Below are 27,732 nucleotides of genomic sequence, written 5' to 3' on the forward strand. Positions count from 1 at the left end.
AACAATCATTTAAAGCCATATTTTCATTTCCAGCCATAAATCAATATTTATCATAGCCATCCGGCTGATGGCATAACCCATAACCAGCCAATAATCATTATCAAATACAGCCCTTTGGCTCACGGCATACACCGCACTTCCATCATCACCCTCAGCAACCCATACAGTCATCATTAATCATAATTCATCATTAATTCTCCCCTTACTTCGTCCACAAGTTAGCACATCTCCTAGCCTCTTCCCATCGCTAGGCATACTATAAGTATTTAGGACATAAAGGGTGAGAATGGAAATTTAGAAGTCTGAAATTTGGCTTGAAAACTCAAAATCAGCTTTGGGGTGAAAACAGGGTCACGGGTGCGCGTCGCCCATGCGCACTCGTGGAAAGCAGAAAAGTTATAGTGACGCATGCGCATCGTCCATGCGCACGCATGGGAAGTAGAAAGGTAGCGCGACGCGTACGCGTGGGTGCGTTTTGTGCTCCTCACACAAAACCAACAACATACCAGCACAACTCTCTGGAATTTCTATTGGGAACTTGCATCAATACATTGACGCGTACACGTCGGCCAGGCGCACGCGTGAGAGGGTGAAAATAGTGAGTGACGCATGTGCGTCGACCATGCGTGCACGTCGGAGTACTTTTTACTAAAAATTTTACTAAGTTAAAAAGCTGCAGAATTACATTTTCATACCCCAAACTTCCAATACACATAACTTCTTCTACAAAATTTTTTTTAACCATTTCTGAACCGTTGGAAAGATCGTTGAATAAACTTTCAAAAACATCCAATTTTGAAGAATTCCAAACTCCGTGGACCGAGTTACGGACCGCAAAAGTTGGTCAAAAATCAGTTTTTACCCAAAAATAGAAATCACCAATTTTTCCAATGTTCACAAGCCAAATTCATCTTCACTCATTCAAATGACCACAACCCAACCACATTCACATAATTACACTCAACCAAAACCAAACCCACCTCATCTACACAATTTCACCCAAAACTATCAAATTTCACACCTCAATTCCTCAAACCTTATTATTTAATAATCAAACCAATTATTCACACATTCAATATCTAAAATTCATCCAATCTCTTATATCATCACACAATACACACATCAATTACCTTCCTTACCTCTTTTAGGCCTCTGGCCCAAGGTTCACGGCCTCCGACCCAAATTCACAATTTAAATGCATATTCTACAAACCAATATTCATTATCCAATTCATCAAATCCTCAACACACCAAACATACAAATTCACACAATTCTCAACCCAATCATTAATTTACATTACATATCAACTATGCATATTCGTACCAACTATTTACACAATAATCCTAGGGGCATCTAGCCTAGGAATTCTCATTACACCACACGGTACTTAAATGAAACTTAAATCATACCTCTTGTAGCCAAAATAATTGAGCTTCTTCTTGAGAGTCTCCACCAACCCTTAGCTCCAAGCTTCACCAAAGCTCCTCAAGCAACACCAACCTCCCAATTGTGCACCAAAATCACCAAATACACTAACATAACCAATTTCACATATATACATTAACCTAGGGTTCATAAAAATGATAAATTACAAGGGTTGGAGGGTTCCTTACCTTAACCTATGAAATTTTGTGATGAATATCACCAATGGCTAATACTAGAGCACCCCTAAACAACCAAAATCACAAGATTTCCTCAAAACCCAAACTAAATTCAAAATACAAGGAAAAAAACAGAATTGGGTAGAGGAGAATTAAATACTCACCACAAAACTTAGATAGACTCGAAGAGGAGGAGAAGAGCGATGCGTGACCACAAACGGCTCGTCAATCGGAGTTCCGTAGCTAAGTTATGGTGATTTGAAGTTGGAACTAGGATTAGGTTTTCTCCTCTCTTCTCTCTTCTCTCAATTTCAGTCCTCACCCACTAAATGGGAGTTGTGGCTGCTGAATGGCCTTAAATTAAGGCTTATATATGCTGGGCTTGGGTCCACTTGGGCCCAATTCATTTGGTTTAGTCCATTGGCCTAATTTTGGGCCAAAACCTTTAAGATTAGCGCTTTAAATCGCATTTTAAATATTTCTACCTTCCCTAATTACAAATCCTAATTTCTTAACCTTAGTCACTTATAATTAATTTTCTCAACTGCAGTACCAGACAGATCTCAGTCGGTATTGCCGATCAAATTTTCAGTGCGCATTTTTATTCAAAAAACTATGTTTTTCGACTCAGAAAAATTCACTGAGTCCAAATATCATATTTAAATTATCAAATTTTGATTGATAAATTTTCTAACCATATTCGCTCCTATTTAATTTATTATTTAATTAATTACGATTTGACCGGATTTTACAAAAAGAATAAAAGAGATCGAGTACAATAACGAATAATAATATTTTATAGTTTATACTAAAATCAAAAGAGTAAAAATAATGCATCATAGAAGACAAAAATATTACTGAATGAAAGAGCAATAGGTAAAAAAATGATATTACCTTCTAGTATATATGATTTTTTTATGATAAATAAGTTATGAAATATAGAAATAAGTAAAATAAAAAGGAAAGAACAAAATTGTATTTTTTTTAATAAATTGAAAAAATATTCATGATCATATAATTAACAGTAGACATTGATGAACCACTATTTTATGACTTATTTTGTATTGAATTGAGTGGATTTTGTCAAATATTCTCACACTTATTCATATAAATTGCATGTTTTTAAGATTCCTTCTTAATTTTGAGCTATGATTGAAATTATGCTTCCTAGGCCTTAAAAATGTTAATTTTAATCCTCTCTTATTACCATTTGATGCCGTGATTCGTGTGTTAAGTGATCTCAGAGTTTATAGGGCAGGAATGGCTTAGAGGATGGAAAGGGAGCATGCAAAAGTGGAAGGAGCACAAAGAATTAAAGAGTTAAGATGCTGGTACCGACGCGTACGCGTGGCTGATGCGTGCGCATGACCATGAGCTTCGTCCACTAATGCGTACGCGTGACTGATGTGTACGCATGGCCAGGTGCAAAGTTCAACGACGCGTACACGTGGTTGACGCGTACGCGTGACAAGGCGGCACGTGTCTCACTAAAGTGAAAACGTTGGGGGCGATTTCTAGGCTGCTTTTGGCCCAGTTTCAAGCCCAAAAATAAAGATAAGAGGTTGGGGATGGAGCTGGGACATTCATTCGGTCATTCATTTTTCACACATTTTAGTTTTAGTTAGATGTACAATAATTCTAGAGAGAGAAGCTCTCTCCTCTCTCTAGGTTTTATGGTTTCTTCTTTTATTTTCAATTCCTAATTTCTTCTTTTAATTTCTCGTTATTACCTCTTTGCTTTCTTAGTTTTATATGTTGTTTCCTTTACTTTGTTGCTTTATTGTTCATAAACTCCTTGTTGATTCCAATTTTCTTTTAATGCACTTTGAGGTATTTTATGATTATTGTCGCTTTCTTTAATTTGTTGTTATTGCTCGATCTCTTGCAATTGTTAGTTTTAGATTTTACTCTTTCGTGTTAATTTTCTATGTTTTTATTTTGTGCCTTCCAAGTGTTTGATAAAATGTTTGGTTGGATTTTAAATTAGATTTTTGTGTTCTTGGTTTGGATTGAGTAATCTGGAAACTCTTGAATTGTCAAAGTCTCTTGTTGATTGGTGATTGAAAGTTGCTAGTTGGCTTGAGTTTCACTAAATCTAGTCTTTGATTAGGACTTGTGAACTCAAATTGATTTTACTCACTTGACTTTCCTTCAATTGTTAGAGGTTAACTAAGTGAGAGCAAAAAGCAATTACCATCACAATTGACGATGATAATGAGGATAGGAATTCCAATTCTCAACCTTTGCTAAGACTTTTCTTAGTTGTTAGTTTATTTTCTTGTTATTTACATTCTTTGTTCATCATTAAAAAACCCAAAAATATACAACCCATAACCAATAATAAACACACTTTTCCTGTAATTCCTTTGAGAGACGACCCGAAGTTTAAATACTTCGGTTATTTTTATTGGTTTGCATTGTGACAAACAAATCAAACGTTGACCGAAGATTATTTGTCAGTTTAGAACTATACTTGCAACACGATTTTATTGAGAAATTCTAGACCAATGATTTTCCTCCGTCAGACATATAACTATTGAACAATAAATTGCAAGAAAATATTAATAGAAAGGTAAAATACTATTTTGGTCCTAACATCAAATTCTAATTTGATCCCTAACATTTCAAACATTCTATTTCTGTCTCACAAATTTTCAAACAGGTTTAATGTGGTTCTACCGTTAAATTTGACACTAATAATTAAAGGAATGAGTGACATAAGCGTTAATAACGTTACTAGTTAAGTTATATCTTTTTCTATATGTTAGAAAAATATAACCAAAATCTTTTTGTAACACTTCTTCTGTTCAATTTTCTTTTTATACAAAATTCCAAATCCTAACAATCAATCATCAACACTTCAAAATCAAAGGAAAAACTTTTATATCAGTGATCGTTGGCGGATTGATTTTACTTACATACTAAAATTGAATGTTAGTGGCTCTTCAATATGTGAATTGTTTGTATCAAATTTAATGATAGGACAATATTGAACCCAATTAAAATTTTTTTAGAATTGAAATAGAACGTTTAAAAATTTTTAGGATTGAAATAGTACGTTTAAAATGTTAGAGACCAAATTAAAATTTGACCCAAATATTAGAGACAAAAATAATACTTTCATCTTAATAGAAATATTAGATTTTATATTAAAATTAAAAAGTAAATAATGAATAAAAATCTAAAATTTAAAATTAAAATATTTAAGATTAAAAGAAGAAAATGAAAAAAAACTTATAGTAAACAATGATTCACATATATATTAACGTAAGAATAAATTGAATTAAATAACATATATTGAAATTAATTAAATTGAATAATTGATATAATAAATTAATTATAATTATTTGGATCAATAAATTAAGTTAAATAAATAAAAAATATATTATAAATTTATCATGTAAAAATTATAATATTTTTAAAAACTATTAGCTAAAATACGTAAGACAAAAAAATCAATACAAATTAAAATAAAATTAGTTTATTTATCTTAGTCAAATTAAATAATTAATATAATTGATTAGTTATAGTTAATATAGTAAAATAAAATATAAAATATTTAATATTTAATATTTATCTTAATCAAATTAAATAAATGATTAATTATAGTATTTTTAAAAATTATTAGTCGAAATACATTGGACGAAAAAATTAATACAAATTTAAATAAAATTAGTTCATTTATTTGAGTCAAATTAATAATTAATGTAATTAAATAGTTGTAGTTAATATGATCAAAATAAACATTAAATAATTTGATATTTATTTCACTCAAATTAAATAAATAAATAATTAATTAATATATTTAAATGAATCAAATAAAATAAATAAAAAACACCTTTAAAAACATGCCAAATCAACTATAACATTAATTAAAAAATACAATTTTAATAATATATAATAAATTTTATATTTTATATGAGTGCAGGTTGATTTGATTATTGATTATTAAAATTCTAAAAATCAAACCAATTGTCAAATTGCTCTAATTACTAATTCACTAGTTGAACCAAAATAACTATTTTATAATAAAATAATAAATAAAATTATAAATAAGTACACAAAAATATCAATATATTCTAATACAAATTTTAAAATATACAAATTAAAGTACAACAGGAATCAAAATTTAAAATAAGCATGTTAATGGAAGTATGGAACTAATCCACCGAAGATTCCAATCAATCTCACCAATTTGTTCAAGATGCCAAGTTGCTGAGGAAATCATCTTGCACTGTCCCTTCTTTTGTCCCGAATCGGCACCAGCATAGTACTGTCCCCTATAAACTTAGATGTTGGAGAGGTGGTCCAACTGAATTTTGCTGAGTGGTGGAGTAGAAGACTTGAAGCTGATAGAACAGAGAATGACAGAAGGGAGAAGATAGAGTATATCGCTCTTTTATGTTGGAAATTATGGAAAGGGAAGAATGAATTTATATTTGATCAGAGAGAGAAGTTGGTCTTAGAAATTGTGAAGGCCACCAAGAAAATGCATCAAGAAATTTTGAGAGCTCGAATTTTTTTACTATAACCTAATGTTGTTGTTTCACTTCTACCTTTCTATTAAGTGTTTTATTTTATCACTGAAATGTGATGTACGAGAGAATCCTTTTTTGCTTTATTTAATTCTTTAATGAACATTTGTATTCCTTATATTATTAAGTAATGCAAATTTACTTTTTGAAAAAAAAAACACGTTAATTAAATTAAATTAAACATGTGAATCTAATAATGGAAAAAATCCATTCTAAATTTACAATAAAATGCAATCAACTCAAGGTCCAATGTGTTAAAATGCAATCAAAGTTTAATTATGTATAAAATTTATAATATTATATATTATAAAATGACAAAGAATAACCACACAAAAAAATTATTTATTAATTTAATTGTGTTTTAATTCCTAAATTTTTTATTTTTATCAGTTTAAATTAAATTTATTATACTAGTATTTTAAAAATAAAAATAATTACGACAAATAAATAAATAAATATTAATAGAAAAATCTTATTTTGGACGTTAGAAAATTTATGAATGACCAAAATAAAGAACAAAAATAAATTTTGTTTATTGGGCCTATAGTATGAGCCCAAATGCTAACATTTTTAATTCTAGAGGCTGGAATTCCTTGCTGGTCACTCGGGATAGTGTGTCCTTCACGTCCGAGGTCACTTAGGCGTAAAAGTCAATAACGTTCGGAGCCGGTGGTCGCGCCATACTTACAGTGGGGGCACTACTCAAGTTAACACGGGAGATTGCTAGCTCGGAAAATAAACAAAATGGATCTATGACTAAATATATCGCTGATATATGACACCTACGCCAATACCTAAAGTCTGGATTCACTATAAACACCTGAATGGTATTCCCTAGCAACTATCTAACATGGAGTATACTTATTCAAGCAAGCATGAACCAAAATGAAAACAGAAAATGGCGTGCATTACGAAAACAGCGATGACAGAATAGAATAAGAAAGCAATGGGATAAGCAAAAGGAGAATGAAGCACTTACATGGAAATATGCAGGAAAGAGGTAATAAACAAGAACTACACACTGAGGTTCTCTTGTAAGTAACCCAAAAAGTGAAGCGATGAGCAAAAGCGGGACAGAGAGCAAATGAGAAGGTAGAAGCAAATGAAAAAGGTGGTGGTTTTGAGGAAATCGGAATGGTAACCGTCAAAAGAGGAAGCGCGAAAAGACAGGGGTACAATGGTCTTTTCTTCTAGGATTTCAAATCAATCATTACGAGTATTAAATGTTTAGCGCAAAGGTCGAAGCGACACGTCAAGCTACGCATGGGGGCAAAACACGCGTGTAAAGTCGCGTCCTTTACCAACGGGCTCCCGAACTGTAAGGCGCTCAACAGGAGAAGAGGCGAGCTACCTTAACGCGCCAATCACCTCCGTGATTAACGCGTTGGGAGCACTGTTCCGACCCGGCCCAAAAGAACCAAGAGTCTACGGTCGGGCGGTTAGCCGATCCGATTATTTGTCATACCCGAACCGAGAGGTGACCCGCACGTCACCTCCCCCTCCGTGTGAACTTGGACAGCTGGAAAGGAAGCTTCCAGGAAGCAAGGAAGGTCTGGGCATGCGGGACCCACTAAAGTACAGACTATATAAGGAGAGGACCCTATCCCTCCCCCAAGTACGTCACTCACTTTATCCTAAACTGCCGCTACTTGTACGGACACTAACTTGAGCATTGGAGTCTTTGCAGATGGCAACACCCTCATCGTCTGCTCGGAAGAGTCTCGCCCTCTTGCCCTCCGAAACCCGTTGAAGCCAAGTATCCAGCCACCCACCAATTCTTGAACTCTTTAACACCAGACTCGCTTCGGACCCGAGAAACCGAACAGAAAGAAAGCATAATCAAAATTATAGTATGAAATTTTAGTATACTATTTTCGATTTATTTATTCCCATACAAAATCATAAACTTTACATAACCAGGATATGACTATATAGAATAATAATAGCAGATAGTAGCAGATACATGCATCAAGCATCAACTAAAATAAGGGATGAAGGAAATGAGCTTCCTCGAGTTCTGAGAATGATTCTCAAACACAATGGCCTGGTATTGTTTAGTGAGGCCATCGACTGCCAATAGGATGATTTTGTAGTTTATGCCGCCAGACACCACCTGCGTGAAGCCGTTGTTGACCGCCAACAACTTGAGAGGGTCATCAGATTGCTTATTATGCACTGTCACAGCAAATTGAGCGAGATCTACCAGGTGAGGGTTGAGATTTTTTATTGGGTTCCAACCACCGGCGATTAGTCCTCCTGAAGCTTCCTTACGGGAAGCCATGGTGGCGGTAATGGAGAGACCAAAGAGGAGGCAAACAACATAGCATTCACGTCTCATTGTATTGAAATCGGTATAATGTAACCGTTCACTTTTTTCTTTCTTTTTTTTTTTCTCGTCAAAAGGTTTCTGTGACTCGTGAACTTGTTAATTGTATATACTATTGCAATATCAACTTCCATTTTATAGCTGAAGAATTATAGAGATTTACGTCATAACGGTACACGTGGAAGATTTGGTGGTCAAATTTAAGTAAGGTAGTGCACTATAAATAATTAATTATTTAATGAGAAACTCGATGTGTTAAGTTTTTGAGGAGTGGTAGGGGTATCAATTTTTATATAGGTATTAAGAATATTTAATAATAAAAAATATATTTAGTATATAAATATTAAGAATATTTTTGTGTTTGATAAATTATAATTATATAGGTATTAAGAATATTTAGTAATAATTCTTAATATATTAAAAATATTATTTATATTCTAAATATTTTTAATACTTATATATAAATATTAATTATTTTGTATTTAAAATTATTACTAAATATATTTAATTAATTATTTTATCTAATAGTGTGGGATTATTCATTTTTTTTTGTTAGTTTTATAGACTTTTTCTAAATTTTTTATAATTTTAGTTCTTATTTAGTTATTATAAATATTAATTATTATTTATGTGTATAAATTAAAAAAAATACGAATGGTATTAATTTATGTATATAAATTTTGATAAATATAAATATAATTTATATATTTTTTGTGTGTAAATACTTATAAATATAGGTATAAATTAGTACGATCATGTATTAATCCAAAATCATTTGTATAAATTCTGTAAAATATGAATATAAATTGTATTAATTTATATGTATAAATTCTAACAAATATAATTTATATTAATTATTGTATGTAAATATATGCAAATATAAGTATAAATTATTATAATATTCCTCTTATTTAATTATAATAATTACTTGTTGACCGAAAGATTGGTTAGTAATGAATGCGTTATGAGTCCATTTTTTATAATAAACACTACATTTTTTTTTTACTAAACATAAATAGACTCAAATTCACAATCTTTAAGTGAGGATGGAAAAATTGTATTATTTGAGTTATAACTTATTGATAATAAACACTATGTTAATGTGAGTATTTTTTTTAACAATTATATACAATTTTTTATTTTATTAATTAAAAATAATTTAAATATACAATTAATTTGTAATAATGCTGTTTTTATATAGGTATTAAGAATATTTAGTATATAAATAATATTTTTTATTAGTAATTATTTCGCATTTAAAATTATTATATTTGAAAACTACAAAATTTTGTATTGTTTTTGATAAATTAAAAAAATGATATATTTGTTTGTGATTGCAATTTTTAGAATTGATTTATATTTATCAAAATTTAAAAATCTAATGTAATTTTACTACCATAATAAATATCAAACTTTACTTTTATATTTATATCCATTTATGTTTTTTATTTTAAAAATTATTTTACTAAAAATAATTATTTGTACTTGTACTTATTGAAAGTTATTTTTAATTTAATTTATAAAAATAAATGCTATAATTTTTATAAAATTAACTTTAAAAAATACTTTCGTAAAGTATTTTTTATTTTTCAAACATAAACAATAAACTAATCGTTACTATAAAATTTTACAAAATAATGGTTAAATCTAAAGTTTAAATGTTTTTAATATTAAAATATATAAAATAATGAGTAAAATTATATGTATCTTTAAAATAGAATAATTACTCATTAATAGTACTATACAAATGTATTAACCTGTGCCATGCACGTGATAAGATTGAAATTATAATTTTAAATTATTTTGTTAAGATTAATTTAAATTATAAGGGTTAAGTACTGAAATCGTTCCTAAGGTTTGGGGTGAAAATCAAATTCGTCCCCGACCTTTTTTTGTTATTAAAATCATCCTTAACGTTACAAAACCTTATAAAACCGTCATTTTCCACCTCAATTTTATTTTTTTTACCATCTTACCCTTTATTATTAATAAAAATAATTAAAAATAATATTAAAAAATTAAAACAAATCCCCCTTCCCTTCCCCTCCCCTCCCGTAACTCCCCCACTCCCTCCCCCAGCACCCGCCACTCACAGCCGCAGCTCCACCACTTCCCACTCTCCACCCATCCTCACCGCCCCCATCCCTAGTCTCCAACCTTCACCGCCAAACCCAACAACTCCCCCTACCTTCACCCACTCGCCCACACCACCCCCATTGCCACCCCCCTCCTGTAACCCCCTCAGCCCACTCCCTAACCCCCCACCCCCACCCCTCATCCCTCACCCCTCACCCCTCACCCCACTCCCGACTCCCGTAACTCCCTCCACCCCCTCAGCCCATTCCCTCACCCCCTCACCCCACTCCCGCCCCACTCCCATAACCCCCCATCCCCTTCCTGATGCCCCTATCTTCAAAACTCCAACTCCAATTTCAATTTCAATTTTTTTAACTAAAACAGCAAACAAAATTTAAACAGAATTAATTAAGAATCTAATTGCAAACAGGAAAAGAAAACGCAGAGACAGGGAGGTAGCGACAAGGACAGCTGCAGCTGATGGGTCATTGGCGGTCTGGGCATGACGGAAGGAGGAAGAAGGACTGTCATGGTAGTCTGTGATTCGGTTTCTATACTTGAGAAGGAAAGGGGCTCTGTTCCGCTGCTCTGAAAGTTCCGTTTCAGTGAAAAGGAGAGCGAGCTGGATGTGATGGGTCTCGTACAGAGCAAAGGAGAACCGGTGGCGATGTGGATTCTGGCGATGTGGTCGCGACGAAGCGTGGTGTGGCTCGCTGGTGCGAGTGATGGTGAGGACAGCAGCTGCTAGAGGCGGCTGAGGTGGTCGCCGGTGGTGGTTCGGCCATGGCGAAGGTGAAAGGAAAAGGTTGCGTGACTTGTTGGAGGGTGGTTGTGGTTCAGAGAAAAAGAAGAAAGGGATGACGGGTGAGGGGTGAGGGAGTGGGCTGAGGGGGTGAGGGAGGGTGAGTGAGGAAGTGGGGGAGTTACGGGAGGAGAGGGGAGGGGAGGTTGTTTTAATTTTTTAATATTATTTTTAATTATTTTTATTAATAATGAAGGGTAATATGGTAAAAAAATAAAATTGAAATGGAAAAGGACGATTTTATAACGTTTTGTAACGGATGATTTTAATAACAAAAAAAGGTTCGGGACGATTTTGATTTTCACCCCAAACCTTAGGGACGATTTCAGTACTCAACCCAAATTATAATAATTTGATTAATAAAAATATAATATGTTATGTATTATTTATTTTTTCTTAATCTAGTGTTAAATATATTAACTCTAAAATAGTTATTAATTGGTTTTAGTAATCTACTTTTTTCAATAAATCAAACATATATACTCAACCATAAATAACTTAATAATACTTAGACCCACTAACAAATTTTTATATGTTGTTTTACTGTTAAGTAATAACATATCAAAATTAGCTCAAAATAAATAATAAATTATTAAAAAATTCTAATGCACAAAATTCTCTAATAAACAATAAATAATTTAAATCTACTAAAAAATAACTCAACACTTTTCTTTGATGCTTGCAAAACATATACCTAAAATAATATTATATCAATGTTAGTATACATTTTTACAATTATCGACCGTATTTACTATATATGACTCATTCTTAAAAGTTATTCTACACACGTGTGCAGTCGGAAGATAAATTATTGGACTTTATTTTAATTTTCTAAATTATTATAATTATGCATTATTCATTAAATGCTAATTGTAATAAAAATACTGTGATACCCAATTATCTTATTTTAATTGCACACTACAATATTAAAATAATGTCATACCCAAATTATCTTATTTTAATTTATTCCTTAAATTTATATATCATAAAAATTAAATTAAATAATTAATATACATAATTTTAAATTGTGTGATATTTAAATATCTATTCAAATCAATTAGTTGATATAATTAATTTATCATAATGAATTGTCTTTAATGAGTTAAACAAAATAAAGCAGAAGCATGCTAAGTTGATTCTATCATTAAAGGTAAAAATTTGATTTTTATATAATAGAATAGATATAGAATAGATAATATAATAGACGGCGAGAAAGAGAAAGATAAAAATTTTAGATCCTAAGTTGTTTCATTTAGATGTTGCAATGTGGGTATCACATTATTTTACTTATTCTACCATATGGACCCTTTTGTAACTTTATTTCAGTATCAATAAAATTTCACTACCTTTGAGTACTAAATTAAAATTCAAAATGAAACTGAAAAAAAAAAGTAAAGAGTATAAAATTATTGATTGAAAAACACTCTAAATAATAAAAAGCCAAATTAACTTTAATATTAAATTCATTAATACGATTTTAATTTTATATAATAGTTAGATAATAGATTAGTAAAAGCAAAGGGAAGAATGACTTTAATTAGTATTTGATAAAATATTCATTTAGAATAATTAAAAAATATAAAATTATGATATTATTAAAAATAATATATTTTTATGTTAAAAAATTTATATTTAAATAAAATATTTATAAAATATAAAATTTAGAGTAACATAGCTTCATGAACATTAATCATTAATCAATTATGAACTAACATAAAATTATAATATAATTTATTTATGAAAAAATAATCAATAATTAATATTAATAAATAGAGTAAAATATCGTTTTTGTCCCCAACGTTTGGGGTAAGTCTTATTTGTGTCCCTAACGTTTAAATCGTCCTATTTGTATCCCTAACGTTTATAAAAGTGATTCAATGTTATCCTACGATCAATTATACTAACAAATCAGATTATATTTTTCAATTATTCTCACTTAGATGTATTCATTATCAATTAGGTCTCACTTAGATGTGTTCGATTTTAATATTATACCCACTATTTGTGTTTAAATTCAATTATGTCTCTAGAAAAGTGAATTATGTAAATATTGTAGGAATTAGTTTCAACTTTTGATGAGCTATTTTTCAGAGTGAATCATCGATTCTATCCCAAACATTTATATTCTAACTTCAAGAAGAGATTTTTAAAACTCAAACTAAAGCGTTCATGATGTGTAATTGACAGCAGGATAACATTGAATCACTTTTACAAATGTTAGTGATACAAATAGAATGATTTAAACGTTAGGGACACAAATAGGATTTACCCCAAACGTTGGGGACAAAAACAATACTTTACTCTTAATAAATATAAAAATCATCCAAACATTTTGATTAAAAGTATGAGTGGTTAATTATTATTCATTATTAATAATATTTTGTTCATAACAAAAACTGAAAATATAATTATTCAGATTTAGATTTTAGAAAAATAAACGTATAAGTAACAAATGATCTATTTTATCATGTATATTATAAATTAATGAATTAAACTAACTGATATAATAAATTATAATTAATTAATTAGTATAAATTATAATAAATTATATGATATTTAAAAAGAAAATAAAATGAATAAAAAATAAAAAGAAATAGAAGAATAGAAGACTACAATAAAATAAATTGAATATGAATTTTTTTTTTTACAAATTTTATATCACATCCGCTTTAATAATAATAAATAAAAATACATTAACTTAACATCTAAGAGAAAATGATAAGATAAAATCATAACACAATTTTAAAATAAAAGCTTAAATTAAACCATAATATCATTACACAACACAAATTGAAAGTAATTTCACACTACAATATGCCACACAAATAGGTAAATGACTTAAGCTTAATTACGGATTTTTTATTTATTTATGCATACATGATAACACCATGGTCTATAAATGCTTAATGGATAACATATCATATATTGCTCTGAATGATGAGCACGGAAGTTGAAGAGTGTATACTGATTTGTGTCCATGATAGTTGCCTTCTTGTGACGACGCCTCATAGGAAGAAAAAGAATTGTTGTAAAAACTACCTAATGAAAGAGTAATTGGTAAATGAATGATATTTTCTTCTAGCATATATGGTCTTTTATAGTGGTAAAATAAAAATAGAAGGAATAAAATTTTGTATTTTTATATTAGAAATAGAATTTAATATTTATCCTAATAAAATTAAATAACTAATGAATTATATTTAAATAAATAAAATAAATAAAATAAAAATATTTTTAAGAATTAATCAAATCAATTAGTCAATATAAATAATTAGTATAATTAATTTTATTTGAGTTATTGAATTCAAAAAATAAATTAGAAAATAATTAATTGAATTAATTAGTTGATATAATTAATTTATTATAATTGATTGGATTTAATGAATTAAAAAAATAAATAGAAAAATATAGGAGACAATGATTTTTTTAACTAAATTAACATGTATTTATTGTATTTAATCAGTATCAGTAACAAATCATCTATGTTATTATGTACCTTATAAATTAATGAATTAAAATAATTGATATAATAAATTACAATTATTTGATTGATATAAATTATAATAAATCGTGTGATATTTAAATACCTAATCAAATCAATTAGTTGATATAATTAATTTACTGTAATAAATTGTATTCAATGAGTTATAAAAAATAAATTAAGAAACACGCTAAGAAGTATGCCACGCCCATCATGAAGTGCAGAAATTCAATTTTTATATAATAAAAATATACATTCTTATATATGTTATAGAAATATAATTTGATTCCGTTAACTTGCTTTTTTTTTTTAACTTGCCACCTATATTCAGCATGGAATTTTAATTTTTCTAAAATAAATTTAGAAGAGAGAATAGTACTTTCATTTTGGAGAGAAAATAAATTCATGAAAAATTGACCCTTCGCTTTCATTAGTTGATAATGCATTAAATATTAATTTTATATAATTATAATAAATATATTTTCCTAAATTAGTATAATTATACATTATTCATTAAATGTTAATTGTAATATAAATATAATAAATATATTTTTCTAAAATAAATTTAGAAGAGAGAATAGTGATTTCATTTTAGAAGAAAAATAAATTTATGAAAAATTGACACCTCACTTCAATTAGTTAGAGAAAAATACAATTTTAGTATATTAAGTAGAAGTATATTATTATTATTATTATTATTATTATTATTATTATTATTATTATTATTATATTTTCGATTGATAATTGATAAGTAGTTTAATAATGTATTAAATATGAATTTTATATAATTATAATAAAGATATTTTTCTAAATTAGTATAATTATGCATTATTCATTAAATGCATTCATTTTGGAGGGAAAATGAATTCAGGAGGAATTCACACCCCACTCTCATTAGTTGAGAAAAAACTCAATTTTAATATATTAAGTAGATTATATAAATAGAAATACTTGCTAAGTATATATAAAAGAGGAGATATATAATTATATTAAATTTAATTATGAATGTAAATAAATAAAAGTGATAATAATTAATATTATTTTTTTCTTTTTTACATTTAATATTTACCGTAAATATAAAAAATATTGAGAAAAAAATAGATACTGACTTTACTTTATTTTATTTTACGTCATGAATTTCTTTACTAAAATTAATGGAGGAAAAAAAATCTTTATGATTATATATCAATCTCAATCACAATAAATAAGATGAATCGGTTGAGCAACTAACAAATTTAATGGGTAAATGTTATTTTCTATTTATGAAAAAATGAGATAACATGCATGCGTATATTAATATAGGAAGAATATATACTCACAGCTTTAAAATCTTCAAGAAAATTTGATTGTATTATCCTTCAAGCCAAAAAATTCATCTTTTATTTTTATTAAATATTTATATTAATTCAATTAGATGAGTATTTTAATAAAAGAAAAAATTATTATTATTATTATTATTATTATTATTATTATTATTATTATTATTATTATTATTATTATTATTATTATTATTATTATTATTATTATTATTATTATTATATAGGTCACCATTAAGATAATAACTTGTCACTAATAAAATTTTAGGATAATGAATAAAAAATAGAATTATATCAATATAATTAAAATAGTTAAAAATATTTATGATTGATAATTAGGTTAATAATAAATTAATTATTAATTTTATATAATTATAATAGAGATATTTTTCTAAATTAGTATAATTATGAATTATTCATTAAATGCTAAGTATAATATTGTTATATAATTATAATTAAGATAATTTTCTGAAATAAATTTAAAAGAGATTAGTATAATTATAATAAAGAGATTATCTTAAATTAGTATAATTATGTATCATGCATTCATTAAATACTAATTATAATATAATTATATCAATTAAAGATCATTTTTAAAAATAAATTTAAAAGAGAGAAATAGTACAATCATTTTGGAGAAAAATGAATTCACGAGAAAATGACACCTCACCATCATAAGTTGGGAAAAAATCCAGTTTTAATATATTAAGGAGATTGATATAAATTATAATAAATTATATAACATTTAAAAAGAAAATAAAATGAATAAGAAGAAAATAAAAATAAATAGAATAGATAGAAGACTATAATAAAATAAATTGAATATGAGAGTATTTTTTTTGGTACATTTTATATTACATCCGTTTCAATAATAATAGTAAATAAAAATACGTCAACTTGATATCTAAGAAAAAATGATGAGATAAAATCATAATACAGTTCTAAAGTAAAAGCTTAAATTAGAACATAATATCATTACACAACACATATTGAAAGTAATTTTACACTACAATATATCACAAACAGGTAAATGACTTAAATTTAAATACGAAACATTTTTTATTTATGCATACATAATAACACCATAGTCTATAAATACTTCATAGATAACATATCTTATATAGCTTCGAATGATGAGCACGAAAATTGGAGAGTGTGATAGTTTGTGTCCATGATAGCTACCTTCTTGCAACGACGCCTAATAGGAAGAAAAATAATTGTTGTAAAAGCTATCAAATGAAAGAATAATTGGTAAACAAATAATATTTTCTTCTAACATACATGGTCTTTTATAGTGGTAAAATAAAAATGGAAGGAATTAAATTTTATATTTTTATATTACGAATAGAATTTGATATTTATCCTAATAAAATTATTATTATCAATATAAATGGGTTAACAACTTGCCACTAATAAAATCATTGGATAATAAATAAGAATTAGAAGGATATAAATATAATTAAAATGAATATAATTAAAATGTTTAAAAATATTTTCGTTTGATAATTAGTTTAATAATGTATTAAATATTGATTTTATATAATTATAATAAATATATTTTTCTAAATTAGTATAATTATGCATTATTTATTAAAATAATTAAAAATATTTTTGATTAATAATTGATAAGTAGTTTAATAATGCATTAAATATTGATTTTATATAATTATAATAAAGACATTTTTCTAAATTAGTATAATTATACATTATTCATTAAATGCATTCATTTTGGAGGAAAAATGGGTTCACGAGAAAGTGACACCTCATTTTCATTAGTCGGAGGAAAACTCAATTTTAGTATATTAAGTAGATAATTTAAATTTCAAATAAAATATTTAAATTAAACTTAAAAAATTCAACTTCATCAATGAGTGTATAATGTTTTAACTATTTAGAATAAAATTTTGACATGATTCCATTTTCTTCAAAGGCGGACTTTATAAAAATAAAAATTTAAATAAAAATTATTAACAATAAATGAGATTATTATAAACCATTTATGTATTAATTTTTACAAAGATAAAATTTATAGGTCTAAAGTGTAATTTATATTTACCTTTTATGTATAACTATCATTGTATATATATAGTTATTCATTATTCCTATAAAAAGAGAGGTAATAAGTGATAAAAAAAAGTGAAGAAAAAGACACACAATAATCTTTATCGATATTATTTTATCACTTAATTTTTTTGAATTAAAAATAAAATTAAATATGTAAAGAATATAATTTAAACATTGAGAAGATTCAATATGTTAAGAATTATAATAAATTAATTTGTATGAGATAAAAATGATAAAATTTATAATAAAAAATTATAAAAATCTAAATAAATACAAACAAAATAAAAGAAATAGAAGAGATCGAGTACAATAACGAATAATAATATTTTATAGTTTATAACAAAATCAAAAGAGTAAAAATAATGTATCATAGAAAAAAAATATTATCGAATAAAAGAACAATAGGTAAAAAAATTACATTCTCTTCTAGCATATATGATTTTTTACTATAAATAAGTTATGAAATATAGAAATAAGTAAAATAAAAAAATAAAATTGTTTTTTTTCATAAATTGAAAAAATATTAATGACCATATAATTGATAGTAAGCGTATAGTTATTAGACAACAAATTACAAGAAAATATTAATAGAAAGATAAAATATTATTTTTATTCCTAATGTTTGGGTTAAATTCTAATTTGATATCTAACATTTTCTATTTTTGTCTCAAAAAGTTTCAAAAAGGTTTAATGTTGTCCTACCGTTAAATTTGACGCTAATGGTTAAAGAAATAAGTGACGTAGACGTTAATAACATTATTAGTTAAGTTATATCTTCTTCCATGTGTTATAAAAATATAACAAAAACTTTTTTGTAACACTTCTTCTCCTCAATTTTTTTAATACAAAATTCTAAATCCTAACAATCAATCATCAACACTTCAAAATCAATGAAAAAACTTTTATATAGTAATTATTGGCAGATCGATTTTTACTTACATACTAAATCCAATGTTATTGGCTCTTTAATATGCGAATTATTTGTGTCAAATTTAATGGTGGGATAACTTTAAACCCAAATAAAGCTTTTTTGGGATTAAAATAGAACGTTTAAAAATTTTTGGAACCAAAATAAGATGTTTGAAACGTAATGGACCAAATTAAAATTCAGCCCAAACATCAAGGACAAAAATAATACTTTATCCTTAATAGAAATATTAAATTTTATATTAAAATTAAAAAGTAAATAATGAATAAAAATCTAAAATTTAAAATCAAAATATTTAAGATTAAGGAAGATAGGAAGAAAAATTTTTGGTAAACAAGGACTCACAAATTAACTTTAGAATAAATTGAATAAAATAACATATATTAGAATTAATTAAATTAAGTAATTGATATAATAAATTAATTATAATTATTTGGATCAATAAATTAAGTTAAATAAATAAAAAATATATTATAAATATGCTATGTAAAAATTATAATACTTTTAAAAATTATTAGTTAAAATATGTAAGACAAACAAATTTAAAAAAATTAGTTTATTTATCTCAGTCAAATTAAATAATTAATATAATTAATTAGTTATAATTAATGTAGTAAAATAAAATATTTAATATTTAATATTTAATATTTATCTCAATCAAATTAAATAAATGATCAATTATAATATTTTTTAAAATCTTTAATCAAAATATATTGGATGAAAAAATTAATGCAAATTTAAACAAAATTAATTTATTTATTTGAGTCAAATTAATAATTAATTTAATTAAATAGTTATAGTTACTATGGTCAAGCAAAATATTAAATAATTTAATATTTGTTTCACTCAAATCAAATAAATATTTAATTAATTAATATATTTAAATAATTAAATAAAATAAATAAAAAATACCTTCAAGAACATGCCACTTTAGCTATAATATTAATTGAAAAAAAATTCAATTTTAATAGTATATAATAAATTTTATATTTTATATGAGTGGCTGATTTGATAGTTGATTATTAAAGTTCTGAAAATCAAATCGATCGTCGAATTGCTCTAATTACTGATTTAGTAGTTGAATTAAAATAGCTGTTTTATAATAAAATAATAAATAAAATTGGTAAAAATTCAAGTGAAGTCGACTTCACGTGAAGTTGGTACCTCAGAGCTATTAGATAAAAATTTAGTCAAATCAGTCAAATTATCTAACGGCTCTCAGTATCAACTTCACATGAAGTCGACTGCACCTGAGTTTTCACCAATAAAATTATAAATAAATACACAAAAATAATATAAATATATTTTAATATAAATTTTAAAATATAAAAATTAAAGTACAACACGAATCAAAATTTAAAATAAACATGTTAATGAAAGTATGGAACTAATCCATTGAAGATTCCAATCAACCACACCAATTTGTTCAAGATGCCAAGTTGTTGAGAAAATCATCTTGCACCGTCTCTTCTCCTGTCCCGAATCGGCACCAATGTGGTATTGTACCCCTATAAACTTAGATGCATAATTGTTAGAATTAAATTGGTGATCAAACTAATTAAGTTATTGGATAATTGGGTTATTAGTTTAATTGGTGAATTATTGATTTAACCGGTTAATTTAGTTTTATGTAAATAAAAAATAAAAAATAATTACAAATTTAAAATTAAAATTTAAAATTAATATTTTCACTAATATTTTAAAAATATTTAACTATTCTAAAATAATATAGAATAGGAACAATAAGTATTTTGTTATTTTTATTCTATCATAAATATTTTTTATTCTATTTTTATATTAAAATTATTATTAATTTTAAATTTTAATAATTTATTAATTAGTTTATATCTATCATACTATTATACTATAAATATTTACTAAAAAATAATATTAATAGATATTATATAATTATAAAAAAAATAAATGAGTTTATAATTATTGTTACATAAAAATACAATTAATTTAAGAATGAATGAGTTTATAACTAAAATTAAAATAAATTAAATAGAAGTAAACTATTTGATGAAAGATATCTATATGTATTTTAATTTGCATATATATTACAAGAAGCATGACAGTTTGGTGGTTGTGAATGACATCTCTCTCATTGAGGAGAGGGATTCGAACCTCACCGAAATGGTCTTCATCGAGTTTAACCAATTCATTAATCCTCGAGTGAATACCCCACCCGACTCTTGATAATTATCTCGAAAGGACAACGAGACCCCAAGAAAAAAAAACACCCAACCCAGCCCCTGATCTTTTTTTTTGGACTAATTAGTCCCTGTGCCAAAAAAAATAATATTGACTTTTTTTTGCACAGGGGCTAATCAATCCCGTAAAAGTAAAGCTCAGAGGCCGGGTTGGTATTTTTTTTGTCATGGACCTTGTTGTCTTTTGAGGTAATTGTCAGGGGGCTGTTTTGGGTTTTTCTCTTAATTCTCAAAGCATTCTTACCCACAATCAAAATATCATCCACATAAAACAAAAGAATGATAAAATCATCATCAGAAAATTTTTGCACAAATATACAATGATAAGTTGTCTTACGGTAACCATACTCCCTTATAACAGATTCAAACTTCTTGTACCACTGTCTTGAAGCTTGCTTCAACCCATAAAGACTCTTCTTAAACTTGCACACAAAATTTTCCTTTTCTTTAACAACAAAGCCCTCCGGTTGCTCCATGCACTACAAAAAAAAAAAATATTTGTAACAAAAAAAATTATTACAAAAAATAGAAATTTTAAAACAAAAAGATTTTGTAACAAAAAAAATGGGCCGTTGCAGTATGTCCCATTACAAAAAGTTTTTGTAACAAAAAATGGAACTGTTACAATTCAAGGTAATATTTTGTAACAAATTTTTCTAATACACAAAACCAAAAGTCGTTACAAAAATGATAACAAATTTTGATCTTCAAAATATTTTTGGTGACAATATATTTTTTCCTATCTTAAAATTTTTTTACAAAATGTAACTTGATTTTGTAACATTTTTTTCTTTAGTTACAAAACACTATTTATTTTGTAATAATTTTTTATAATACAAATCACTATAAGGTTTTTGTTTATTTATGGCAGTTTTTTTCTTATTTGTGGAGGTTTATAACCTCCACCAAATGGTTTGTGGGAGGGGGTTCCAAAACCCCCCAAAATTTGAGGTGCCACGAGGTCTTTTGTAGGGGATTTTGTGTGTATTTAGTGGGGATTTTATATTGAACTTTTGTGGCAGTTTTAAATCATTTTTGTGGTAGTTTAAACCCCCACAAATTGATTTTTCAATTTGACACAAATTAATTATTTTGTGAGGTTTTCAAACCTCCACAAACTTTGTAGTTATTTATTTTTAATTTCAAATCATTCATTAATCTCAAGTTAAAATCCTAAACATTTATTAATCTCATCTCATTTACATATTCTCAAATTAAAAATAGAAAGAATAAAATAAAAAAATATACAAAGAAAATGTCTTCTTTCATGAATCAACTTGTATCTTTTATAAGCTGCAACATCAAATTATCCATTCAAGATGCACAAAATTCAACAAGAAATAAAAGTCTGAAAAGGAACAAATGAAATGATACAAACATGCAAGCATATAGTTTTAATTCAGCAGAATAAGTAAATATATAAACTTTGAATAAAAGTAAACAGTAAAGCTAATTTTAGAAAAAAAAATAAAAGATGCTATACTTTACAAAGAGCTATGTATTCCTTCTCAAGGCACTTGATACATGTGCAGTATAAATAACAAGTCCTTACACAGTTCTTTGTCTCTTTATTATAGTGTCCTCTGACAAGTTCATCTCCTCCAATGCCGATGTTACTACCTCTAAAATTGGCCACAATATTCCATCCATAATCTTGTAAGGGCAACCTTAGAAAGAAAGTCCAAGCAGGGATTGAGCCTCACAATACCCTGAAAGAAATAGTTCAGTGACATTAAAAGGACCAATTTAAACATAGATGAGCTTCATATCTACCGGTCCACTTATGCCTAAATAATTTAATAAAGATTTATTAATAAGAAAGCAATTATATATACAAATCATTGAACCTATTATTGTTCAAACACTAGTTTTTTTAACAGCAACAAAAGTACCAACCTTGTAACACCTCTATATTGAGATGTTCTCTGGCCAAAGATATCAATGAATTTTCTATCAGCAATTTGCTTCTGGTTCTGCTCTACCATTTCATCTAAGACTATATAACTCAAAAATTTAATGGTCCATTGAAGAATTTGCCTCAGCACTATTACTTTCTAGGAACCGAATGAAGTGAACTTCTCAGTCTGATAACAATTTCAAGGACACAACAAAAAATTCTTGCATTCTGAACGTACAAAATCTATATGGGTAATTCTTCTGCACTAATGAGAGTTGGAATTTAATACAATGTCAAATTTATATTCCTGCCATTATTTTTGACTAGTCTCTATAGAGCAATATATTAAGAGACAGATGAGGGTAGGAAGAACTAGGAAACATTAATTCAACTACTCTTTTTTGGAAGTGCTTGAATTCTCATCCTCCTGCCAAGTTGCTTGCCATTGTTGGGGAAAACTATATATGAGGGTGAACTCACTTTAGCTATATAGATAGAGTTGGGAGATATGCTTTTACATTACAGCTGTATAGGATCTCAAGCAAATAAAAACAGTCAAAAAAGGTTTTAGACCCAACTTTCTACCTTTTCTCTCAATCTTTTAATTCTATACTACTAAATTAAAAATCCAAAAAACGTTTGTTTTGTGTTCAACAGCTCGGCCTCTCTAACAAAAAAAGCTAGCATAAATGATTATGGATCAGGACATGTTCAACCTAATAGCATAAATGATTCTCACTTATACTTAATTTTCTTTCTTAAAATACTCTTCAACATATATATTATATTTTTTTAAAATAACATTATACATATGTTATTGTTACAAGCATCTAATAAAAAATACTAGTGCTTGTTAATACTTAATACGCTAAGATAAAAAAGTTCTAGTTATGAGAGGCATAAAAATTAAGTATAATGGTACACTAATATAGTTAGTAATAGAGAACTAAAGAATATCGAGCATTATCCCAACAAGTAGAGTTAGTTATGATTAAGAAAGGTGATGCAAGTGGAAGAAAGATAAGACACAGTGTGTATAAAATAAGAAGAATATGCTGGTTAAAAGAACTTCTAAAGTCTTAAATGAAACTGATTATCACCTTTCAAAATATTATAGAAAAGGAATATGTACTTCAAAATGATGCAACCAACCAATCAGTTCCTCAGTCCAATTTCAGCAAGAGACTTTAAGCTTCTTCAATTAAAGCTGGTTCTGATTGTTATAAATAAAGTTGAGGTAATTTAAAATGATAGATAAATTAGTAGAAACACAACTTAACGCTCTAACCACATCTAACTAGAGGAACATAGCTCAGATGTAAGAGATAATGAACATCTAGTTATGAGTTACATCTAGTCTCCAGTGATTCTCACTCATTTCTTAACCTGTTACAAAAAATTATTATTAAGTTACAAGTTTTTTATGAATGAAGTTACAAAATTGACAAATGTTACAAATTCTCTCTTACAAATTCTTATTCTCAAATCTCAACTGCTAATCCTCTAATACCAACGTATTTGTTGTGAATAAAGGTGCATAAGTTCACAACAGATTTGTTAATAGAATTAATTTAAAATTTTATTTACACAAGGCATACACCAGTGTGGTCTACTGGCAACTCAGCCTGAAGAATGGAACCAAAAAATCCACTTGCATTCAAAGCCAAACAAATAATTAAAACTAATATTAAAACTGATATCATAATTCTTATCTTACCTCAACGAACTTTATTCAAAAGCAATAGCAAGAAACTGGTGAAGTATAAAACTCTGCCTCTGTTATTATTATTAGTGGCTGTCTTCTCATATGAGATCTGCTCTAATAAATAAATACTATTAATTAATAACATCATCAGCACTAACAATTAGTGAAATTAAAACCATGTAAGAAGGAAACAAACAAAAAAGTAATAAGAAGAAATAAAATGATTATTTTTATCTTCACATGATTTCTTCTGCCGAAAGAATTTTGTTTGGAGTCCCTCAACAATTCCTTCAAAAAATAGTTACAATTATATCAAATCACCTAAGAACAGCAGAGCAACCAGAATAAAAGCATAATCCTAAGCATTAAATCTAAATCAGTAATGCCAAAATGGTTTCCTCTTAATCATAGCATAACTCAACTTTTACCACTTGTTGGACCAAATAATTAACAAAGTAAAATCTCAAATCCTTTGTCCCATGTTGAGAGAAGAATAACAATATAGAGCTTCTAAAGAAAACAAAATTAAGTAACATTCAAACCATATGGAATAAGTTAATATACTCCATATTGTAATATTCAAACCATCATTCATTCTTTGACTTACATCCAATTTTAAACATATAAACAACACGTCTCGTAAACACAGTCAAAATGGTATTAGTCCAAACCATGAGTTACCACACATGTGTCCAGTAACTAAAGAAAATGGACAACATATAATTATTATATAATAAGATTTAACTAATAAATTATCTTATAACAGTGTATAATATAGCTTATGAAAACAAGCAGCAACTTTAAAAGTTAAAATTGCCCTGTGAACACACTGGGATGGGGATGGGACCCATGGAAGCAAAAAAGAGCGCATGCTAATATCCCAAGATCTTCAGGAAAATGTTGATAAAGAGCAAGGCAAGATGATAAGGTAAAGGAACCTTAGAAATGGCGACTCCTTTGGCATCTTTCAGTGTCCCTGACACACATCATGAGATTGATTGAGAAACAGTTAAATGCATGTCGTTTTGACATCTATGGACATGCTTCATGTATTTTCATAAGAGAAATCATCTCAAGGGTAACATAAATAAAACCAATCATTCAATTCAAAACCTTCACTAGAGTAGTTGTAAGTTGAAGCTTTAAATTAAACAAGTGTCTGCTCTAAATTTGTAAACATTAGGTGTAGTAGTAACTAACATAACCTCCAAAATCGGCTGAGTTAATAAGATAATTGCATTGAGACTTTGATAAAGAAAACAAAATTAAGTAACATTCAACAAAATAACAATGATCTTCCTTGTAGAAAAAAAAAACCTCATGAAAAAGAATCAAATAATCGAGAAGTGATTGAAATTGAAGAAACAAACGTGGCTGGCATTCTTTCCAATTCCTGTTTGTTCGAACAATGCAATCCTGAAATATAATAAATAATACAATCCTAAAATATATTCCATTAGAAAATAAACTAATATAACATAATTCTAATATTTTTTTATCAATTATCATGCCTTCCCTGCCTCGTTTCCAAGATTCCTTATCAACACAAATGAAAAAGAATAAAAAAATACAGAACAAGAGGGAGTATCAGTACGAAAGTTGCATCAGAACTGAGGAGGCGAGAATTAATTGTTAACAAAGAAGAAATATCAACAAATTAACTGGGAAGAATAAGAAAAAGAAGTACCAGCAGCAGTTCAAAGGAGAAATTGGAGTGAGAGAAAGCAGCGTTGAAGAAGAAACTCAGGAATGAACAGAGCTGAAAATGCGTTGTACCACGGCAACTACGGCGGCATCGACGGCAGAAACTGTGGCGACAACGGTGATGGAAACTGCGGTGGCAACAGTGGCAGCAACGACAGTATAGAGAAGAGAACTGATCTAAAAATGCGTTGACAGAAGAGGTGGCTCGATCCAGAAGCTCTCTACAGAAGCTCTCTACTGCAATGAACATGGCAGTGGTAACGGCGCCGGCAATGAAAACGGTAGCGGAAACGGCGGCGAAACTGGCAGTAGAAAACCTAGGGTTCCATACCCACTCTAACTAAACGCCTTTCATTTCGGGAATAAGGGAAAATGAGATTTGTTTCCTAAATTTTGAATTTTAATTAATTATGGGTGAAGGTTTTTAAAATTGCCATAAATAAAATATACTGTGGAGGTTTTTAAAAATTTTCACTAGAATATTCCCTCAAATAAATATTAATCTTGTAGTGAATTACACGCATAATTTGTCAAATTATATTATTTTTTAATTAATTAATATATTAACTAATTTACTTAACAAGTCAACATTCATATAATATATAATAACATAGATATTTCAAATATCTTTCATTTAACTAAGATTGTTTTATAAATCTTCAACATATAAACTTTAAAGTACAAACTAACAAGACACATTGAAGAATCCTAATGAACTAGATAGATACATAAAGACAAGAAAAATAAGGAATTATAAATCTCCAAAATATAAACTACAAATTACAAACTCTATCATGTTCATACATCTTCTTTCTCATGGAGAAGCTTCTAATAAGTGTCAAACACCTAAAAAGACGACCAACAATAACAATATGATGTTAATTAATGCAATTCTAAAAAATTGTCTAGAAAATTTGAGCTTTACTGTCTCTAGTACCTATAGTTTCAAATTGTTCAGTTAGCACAAACATGTGAGAAAATCACATAGCCAATATAACCAAACGGTTCAACTCAAATTAAATAAGACTTGCAACATTGAAAACAAGACACTTTGCAGAGCATGGTTCTTCACGTCTTGTCACCT

At 27.4% G+C, this 27,732-nt stretch overlaps 1 protein-coding gene across 1 annotated transcript; it reads right to left on the minus strand.

The window, feature by feature from the left end:
- Positions 1–8,111: 8,111 nt before the first annotated feature.
- Positions 8,112–8,474, minus strand: LOC107619704 (cysteine proteinase inhibitor 1-like). The gene has a single exon (XM_016322000.3). It carries the CDS (start codon positions 8,472–8,474, stop codon positions 8,112–8,114), a length of 363 nt encoding a protein of 120 aa, XP_016177486.1.
- Between the last annotated feature and the right edge of the window lie 19,258 nt (positions 8,475–27,732).

Source organism: Arachis ipaensis, chromosome B1 (assembly GCF_059453495.1).
Source record: "Arachis ipaensis isolate K30076 ecotype BB chromosome B1, ASM5945349v1, whole genome shotgun sequence".
Classification (NCBI taxonomy): Eukaryota; Viridiplantae; Streptophyta; class Magnoliopsida; order Fabales; family Fabaceae; genus Arachis; species Arachis ipaensis.